Here is an 8,367-nt window from a genome sequence, read left to right on the forward strand (position 1 = left end):
TAAAATAATCAGCGCACCTCGTTTCATAGGAAGAAAAAGAAAGTAAAGATACCTTTTATGTGCCTGAGACAGGCACTGAAATGTAAGTGCATATCTCACAATCTACAGACACAAGATTTGTGTTGTGAACTTGCGTCACTATTGTGCTCTTTTTCTTCTTTCTTTTTCTTCCTATGAAACGAGGTGCGCTGATTATTTTGGACATTTATTGCTGCTGGGAATTGGGAACAATTCAACTCTTCACGCTGCAACAAATCTACCTTATTCAAGTTTGGACTTTGATTAGTTAGAGCGCTTCCTTTTTTGTTGTATTTACATTTTATTTACTGTCATTCAATGCGTGATAGAGGAGCTTCCAGACAAGTGACCCCTCAGAAGAAGGCAGAATAACTCAAACAAGCTACTATATGCAAAGATCATATCAATAAAATAAGTGCTTTTATATATTCATTTGTATATATATATATATATATATATATATATATATATATATATAATATATATATATATATGTAACCCTCCCCCCCCCCCCTGCTCGGGATTACTATGGCTTTAAAGGGTTAACTGGGTGGGCCCACACAAAGTCAAGCCCCTTTTTCTCTCCGATGGTAAAGGGTGACTTAGGCCAAGGCTATGCTTGGCACGTGCACTCGACAGGGCGCGTGACATCCCACAAGCATGGCGCATAGGCGATTTCTGGCCTAGGGGGAGATGCGAAGGGGAGGCGTGGCCATGACGTCACGTGAACGGTTCGCCCTCATTGGCTGAATCGCGCACATGACCCGGGCGTCACGCGACAAAATCAAAAGATTTTGTCTGCTCGCCAAACATGCGCGGTTGCGCTCTCTATGGCCTGCCTCATAGAGACACGGCCTTTGGTCGCGCTAAGCATGGACGCAGCCTTAGAAGAGAGTAAGCCCAGCCCAGTTCTGCGTGGTGACATTGAAGTCACAGTAGGGTATATATAGTGAGGGGAAGGTTCTAGAAGGTAGGTCTCTAGAGGAGTCACTGTAGAGGGGCCTCATTGTGTATAGTGTAAATAAGTTAGTGTCTAATTGATTCTATAGGTATACCCATTTTTATTGTAGGTAGGGACAGTGTCCTTACCTGCTAGTGTTCATAGAAATGGCTCATCCCTACCCTCCTGGCTCACATGGAGGAAGCCTATGCCCAGATGGGTTTCCCCAAAATGTAACCCCACAGCAGGATTCGCTAGACTGGAGGGTCCCTAACTAACTGTAACCCAGAAGGCCATGAGCCTATTCAGTACACAAGACAGGGATACTGAGAACCATGTGAGAAGAGAGCGTAAGACCCAAAAGGGACCCCAGGGGATGGAGCACTACAGACACTATACAGGAAAGGCACCCATTAGGTAACACAGGATGAATAAAGTCTCTGCACTTCCTAGCCGCCTGAGATTGAGGTAGCTAGGGACAGGGTTGCCACATTCGGTTGGGGACGAAAGGAGCCTGAGGAGGTTGTAAAGATCCGGAGTGCTGGGGGTGAATAGTGGACATGGCTCCCCAGTCCGCAATACACCCTCGATAAACGTTCGTGAATTGGGGGAAATGGTGTTCCTAAACTCATGGATCAGTTGGTGAGGGACGTGGGCAGTAGACAGTGGATCTTGCCGACAAATTCAGGCACATATCAATAGCAGATTCCTAGTCTCTTAGTAAAAGAGGGCACAATCTTGCAGATTGGGGTGTATAAATTAATAGGCTGTAACAGGCCAGGAAAGTCATACATGGGACTGTGCAGCAGGGCTCTTCAACTAGTTCTCCAAAGTGGCCGGATCAGAAAAATAATTACAAGCAGAAGGGCCACAAGCTTATTGCAGTTTCATTTTCGAAGCATTGAAAGATTTTTTAATTATCCTATTACAATATTGTGCGAGCATAACATCTATCTTGTATAGAAGGAGTGGATCAGTGAGAAAAGACACTGACTGACACAGAGAGCCTGGTTCAATTCCTGGTGTCAGCTGCTTGTGACCTTGGGCAAGTCACTTTATCTCCCTGTGCCTGGGACCCATTTGGCAGGGACCTGTGTCTGCAAAATGTCTCTGTAAAGCGCTGCGTACAATTAGCTGCACTGTACAAGAACATATTATTATTATTATCTGAAGTGAGTTTTAGTGTGAAAAATTGCTCTTAGCCACTTAAGCAACTGGTATGAAATTAGCAGAAGCAAAACGTCCTAGGGCCGCATCAGGGCATTTTGCTTGCTACCAGATAAAAAGCCCTGCGGGATAGTGAACAGTCAATTACATAAAGCGGCAAAACAACAAGGGTGTATGGGTAATAAGCTGGTGCAGTTAATAAGACACAAGGTCACCTCTATTGAAACACCCAATGGGTGCAGGGTCGGGAGCACAGATCAGTTTAATATAAGCCTGGGAGTGCCTGGACATTAGACTGTTGTACTTATTACTCTTCTCCAATGCACCTAGGCAAGGTAGCTTCCAACTGTACCTACTGTATGTAGTTTGTGTGCCTTGTTTATTTCATATATATATATATATATATATATATACACACACACACGTGTATGTGTTCATGTATTCCTACATATACAAGCACGCATGTACATGTATGCCTTAAAGATGGAAGACTGTCATTTGTACAAAATAAATGTATATATATTCTTATTTTTTTAATGTGTGTGTGTGTGTATTATATGTGTATGTTTGTATATATATATATATATATATATATATATATATATATATATATATATATATATATATATATATATATAAAACGGAAAAATATATATACCAATTTCATTATATTGTATTGGAATGTGTATATTAAATTAAAAAGTACATGGAAGTTCAGTTAGGAAGTGATGAAAGATAAAGAGAGAAGGGGGAAGAATGAGTAAAGAGCACACAGGAGGAGCCGGAACCTTGGTGTCCTTGTGTGTACCCGGAAGATTTACAGTGCCGCACCGTGCTGGGGGGGGGGGGGGAGACAGTCACTGTCAGGATGGAGGAACAGGAGATGCAGATAAAGGTGAAGAAAGGTGAGATGCGATATCTATAGCAACATTACCGGGGGAAGGGTTAGAGTGGTGGACAGGGACCCAAATCACCCACCAACCTTCCCCTGTGTATATAACTCCCCTCTCCTGTGTATATAACTCCCCTCCCCTGTGTGAGAGTGTAGTAAACATTAAATGTAACTGTGTGCATACAGAGAGAGTAAGGGGCAGTGTCCCATAACAACCATCTCAGTGTGTTGCACGGATCTTAATTCATTTAAATGGTATTTTCGGAGGATAAATCCTTAAACTTTGCTCCTCTATAATAGGTTTGTGGGACAGTCGGAAGAAGGGGTGACCGCCTATAAACAGGTTACAGTAGTGTAGTTGGAAATTGAAGTGCATGAGTTAGAAGTTTGGTGGATTGCATGGTGACTGAAGGGCGTAATTTAGCAACGTTTCTGAGATGGAAGCAGCAGAGGGTGCTCAGGTACTGGATGTGTAGTACTGTATGTACGTGAGGGAGGAGTCAAGTATGACACCAAATACATCTGGCTTGTAGTATTGGGAGGATAGGTCCACTATCTATTGTTAGTAAGAAGTTAGGCGTAGTGTTGGCATTAGAGACAGGGAAAATGCTTTGTTCTGTTTTGGGCATGTTGTGTTTGAGGTACCAGTGGGAAATCCAGGAGGAAATCACAGAAACACAATTAGTACCACGAATCTGGATAGAGTTTAGAAGAAGGAAGATTTGGGTGTTGACGTAGAGGCGGTAATGAAAACCTTACTACATGATGCAGGGATCGCTGAGATTGACTGTAGGCTGCCTGTGTTTGGTTCCAGTTACGGACAAGTTCACAGAGAGCATGTACGTCCTCGCCAATGAACCCTCTGTGGCTTTATACCGACTGCAGGAGCACGTCCGCAGGTCTCTCCCTGAGCTGGCTCAGCACAAGGTGAGTGAGGACTGAGTGGCCATTCTGAAAGGTGTCACTTCTGACTTCTCGTCCCTTTCAATGTGTCGCAACTTCCCGCAGCGATGCAGTTTAATGTACTTTAACGGTCGTGATGCAACACTGTGTTCATGCCAGATCCTTATCTGTGCTCAAAGTGGCTTGAAAGAAAAGTTGTGCAACGTGCCAGATTTTATTTAAAAAAAAAAAAAATGACATCTGCTTTTATTCAGATGTATATATTTATTTTGTAGCGCCAACCGTGTGCGCAGCTCTTTGCAATTGTTACAGCATTACAATACATGAAATATAATAATACAGATGGATGAGGGCATCAAAACATGTAACATGGGGAGAAAGGTTACTACCCCCAAGAGCTTACAATCTAACCGGCACGAGACTAACGGAAACAGTAAGAGTACATTTGAGTGCATTGGTTTGTGTGTATGAGAGCATACTGTAGTTTTGTGAGTAGGGGTCATTGAGGACGAGAGGAACAGAGATCCTTGAAAGAGAAGATGTGGGGTTTAATATTGAGCCAGCAGAGCTTTTTTTTTTTTAGGAGGCGGGGGACTGTTGGAAGAGGATAGGAGGGGTGTGGGGGTGAGGGGGGGGGTTGGCTCCTTAAAATCCAAATTTTCTTTCCCAGACAAAGTGGAATTGATAGATTATAAAGAAGGAAAGCAGTTGCACTCTGCATAAATAAAACAGTGCCACTCGAGTGCCAAAATAGTTGTATAAAGTAGTGGCACTCTGGGTCCGATGACAAAAGCAAAATATAAAAGTAGTGGTAATCTGGGTGTGAAAGAAAAGTAGTCGTACTCTACCCACAGTACCATTACATGACCACTGAGTTCTATATCCTCTAATGTATAACATGGCATTTGTTTGTATACTGTTAGGTGCTTTAGGAAGCCTTTATATGTATATTCATGTATGTCTTGGTGAATATGGCCCTGTATCTGGTAAGCAGTCTTCTGACTGGGAGGTGCATTATAGGTGCAGACTGCTTTAATACATACGGACCACAGTGTATGCAGAAGTAATGACTTTTTCATCTCTTCTTTCTTAGGCCGATATGCAAAACTGGGAAGAGCAGAGTCCAGGGCTCTATCTACACAGTGGAATACGCATGCAGGTGCCTGTATATATTAAATGTGTTGTTTGTTGTAATTATAAGGCAGCCACAGTTTTAGATTTACTGACTACGCTGAATGACACAGGGGGCATTAACCCTGTCACTGACAGGGGTACAACAATGTATTGAAGACTTCTTTGGCAGAGAATGGGTTCAGTGACTTGCATAAGGAGGTTGTGGACTTCAGATGCCAGGATATTCATATTTACTTTCAATGATGCACAGAACTTGTATAACATCTTTTTTCGAGTCCTGGTGAGGACCCGAAAAAACTAATGAAGGGTTTTTGTAACTCAGAATGTTTCATTACAATTTCTCTCTCTCTTGCCCTCTCTCACTCTCTCTTGCCTTCTCACTCTCTCTTGCCCTCTCTCTCTCTCTCTCTCTCTTGCCCTCTCTCTCTCTCTCTTGCCCTCTCTCTCTCTCTCTTGCCCTCTCTCTCTCTCTCTTGCCCTCTCTCTCTCTCTCTCTCTCTCTCTTGCCCTCTCTCTCTCTTGCCCTCTCTCTCTCTCTCTCTTGCCCTCTCTCTCTCTCTCTTGCCCTCTCTCTCTCTCTTGCCCTCTCTCTCTCTCTTGCCCCCTCTCTCTCTCTTGCCCTCTCTCTCTCTCTTGCCCCCTCTCTCTCTCTTGCCCTCTCTCTCTCTTGCCCTCTCTCTCTCTTGCCCTCTCTCTCTTGCCCTCTCTCTCTCTCGCTCTCTCTCTCTCTCTCTCTCTTGCCCTCTCTCTCTCTCTCGCCCTCTCTCTCTCGCCCTCTCTCTCTCGCCCTCTCTCTCTCGCCCTCTCTCTCTCGCCCTCTCTCTCTCGCCCTCTCTCTCTCGCCCTCTCTCTCTCGCCCTCTCTCTCTCGCCCTCTCTCTCTCTCTCTCTCGCCCTCTCTCTCTCTCTCTCGCCCTCTCTTGCCCTCTCTCTCTCTTGCCCTCTCTCTCTCTTGCCCTCTCTCTCTCTCTCTCGCCCTCTCTTGCCCTCTCTCTCTCTTGCCCTCTCTCTCTCTTGCCCCCCCTCTCTCTCTCTCTCTTGCCCTCTCTCTCTCTCTCTTGCCCTCTCTCTCTCTCTCGCCCTCTCTTGCCCCCTCTCTCTCTCTTGCCCTCTCTCTCTCTCTCTTGCCCTCTCTCTCTCTATCCCTCTCTCTCTCTCTTGCCCTCTCTCTCTCTTGCCCTCTCTCTCTCTCTCTCTTGCCCTCTCTCTCTCTCTCTTGCCCTCTCTCTCTCTCTTGCCCTCTCTCTCTCTTGCCCTCTCTCTCTCTCTCTTGCCCTCTCTCTCTCTCTCTTGCCCTCTCTCTCTCGCCCCCTCTCTCTCTCGCCCCCTCTCTCTCTCTTGCCCCCCCTCTCTCTCTCTCTTGCCCCCTCTCTCTCTCTCTTGCCCTCTCTCTCTTGCCCTCTCTCTCTTGCCCTCTCTTGCCCTCTCTCTCTTGCCCTCTCTCTCTCTCTCTCTTGCCCTCTCTCTCTCTCTTGCCCTCTCTCTCTCTCTTGCCCCCTCTCTCTCTCTTGCCCCCTCTCTCTCTCTTGCCCTCTCTTGCCCTCTCTTGCACTCTCTTGCCCTCTCTCTCTTGCCCTCTCTCTCTTGCCCTCTCTCTCTCTCTTGCCCTCTCTCTCTCTTGCCCTCTCTCTCTTGCCCCCTCTCTCTCTCTCTTGCCTCTCTCTCTTGCCCTCTCTCTCTTGCCCTCTCTCTCTTGCCCTCTCTCTCTTGCCCTCTCTCTCTCTTGACCTCTCTCTCTTGCCCTCTCTCTCTCTTGCCCTCTCTCTTGCCCTCTCTCTCTTGCCCTCTCTCTCTCGCCCTCTCTCTCTCGCCCTCTCTCTCTCGCCCTCTCTCTCTCGCCCTCTCTCTCTCGCCCTCTCTCTCTCTCGCCCTCTCTCTCTCGCCCTCTCTCTCTCTCGCCCTCTCTCTCTCTCGCCCTCTCTCTCTCTCGCCCTCTCTCTCTCTCGCCCTCTCTCTCTCTCGCCCTCTCTCTCTCTCGCCCTCTCTCTCTCTCGCCCTCTCTCTCTCTCGCCCTCTCTCTCGCCCTCTCTCTCTCTCGCCCTCTCTCGCCCTCTCTCTCTCTCGCCCTCTCTCTCTCTCGCCCTCTCTCGCCCTCTCTCTCTCTCGCCCTCTCTCTCTCTCGCCCTCTCTCTCTCTCGCCCTCTCTCTCTCTCGCCCTCTCTCTCTCTCGCCCTCTCTCTCTCTCGCCCTCTCTCTCTCTCGCCCTCTCTCTCTCTCGCCCTCTCTCTCTCTCGCCCTCTCTCTCTCTCGCCCTCTCTCTCTCGCCCTCTCTCTCTCGCCCTCTCTCTCTCGCCCTCTCTCTCTCTCGCCCTCTCTCTCTCGCCCTCTCTCTCTCTCGCCCTCTCTCTCTCGCCCTCTCTCTCTCTCGCCCTCTCTCTCTCTCGCCCTCTCTCTCTCGCCCTCTCTCTCTCGCCCTCTCTCTCTCGCCCTCTCTCGCCCTCTCTCTCTCTTGCCCCCCCTCTCTCTCTCTTGCCCCCTCTCTCTCTCTCTCTCTCTCTCTTGCCCTCTCTCTCTTGCCCTCTCTCTCTTGCCCTCTCTCTCTCGCTCTCTCTCTCTCGCTCTCTCTCTCTCTCTCTTGCCCTCTCTCTCTCTCTCGCCCTCTCTCTCTCGCCCTCTCTCTCTCGCCCTCTCTCTCTCGCCCTCTCTCTCTCGCCCTCTCTCTCTCGCCCTCTCTTGCCCTCTCTCTCTCTTGCCCTCTCTCTCTCTTGCCCCCCCTCTCTCTCTCTCTTGCCCTCTCTCTCTCTCTCTTGCCTCTCTCTCTCTTTCGCCCTCTCTCGCCCTCTCCCTCGCCCTCTCTTGCCCTCTCTCTCTCTTGCCCCCTCTCTCTCTCTCTCTGCCCTCTCTCTCTCTTGCCCTCTCTCTCTCTCTTGCCCTCTCTCTCTCTATCCCTCTCTCTCTCTCTTGCCCTCTCTCTCCCTCTCTTGCCCTCTCTCTCTCTCTCTTGCCCTCTCTCTCTCTCTCTTGCCCTCTCTCTCTCTTGCCCTCTCTCTCTCGCCCCCTCTCTGTCTCTTGCCCCCCCTCTCTCTCTCTCTTGCCCCTCTCTCTCTCTCTTGCCCTCTCTCTTGCCCTCTCTCTCTTGCCCTCTCTCTCTTGCCCTCTCTTCTCTTTGCCCTCTCTTGCCCTCTCTTGCCCTCTCTTGCCCTCTCTCTCTCTCTCTCTTGCCCCTCTCTCTCTCTCTTGCCCCCTCTCTCTCTCTTGCCCCCTCTCTCTTGCCCTCTCTTGCCCTCTCTTGCCCTCTCTTTGCCCTCTCTCTCTCTTGCCCTCTCTCTCTTGCCCTCCTCTCTCTTGGGCCCTCCCTCTCTCTTGCCCTCTCT

The 8,367-nt window shown here is 48.6% G+C and overlaps 1 protein-coding gene across 1 annotated transcript; it reads left to right on the plus strand.

The window, feature by feature from the left end:
- The first annotated feature begins 2,896 nt into the window (after positions 1-2,896).
- On the plus strand, positions 2,897-5,751 carry BORCS8 (BLOC-1 related complex subunit 8). The gene is given in 4 exon segments (XM_075611135.1): positions 2,897-3,030; positions 3,832-3,944; positions 5,014-5,043; positions 5,045-5,751. Coding segments are annotated over 4 exon segments (273 nt in total). The 5' UTR covers positions 2,897-2,993; the 3' UTR covers positions 5,138-5,751.
- The last annotated feature ends 2,616 nt before the right edge of the window (positions 5,752-8,367 follow it).

The sequence above is a fragment of the Ascaphus truei genome, chromosome 8 (assembly GCF_040206685.1).
Source record: "Ascaphus truei isolate aAscTru1 chromosome 8, aAscTru1.hap1, whole genome shotgun sequence".
Taxonomy (NCBI): Eukaryota; Metazoa; Chordata; class Amphibia; order Anura; family Ascaphidae; genus Ascaphus; species Ascaphus truei.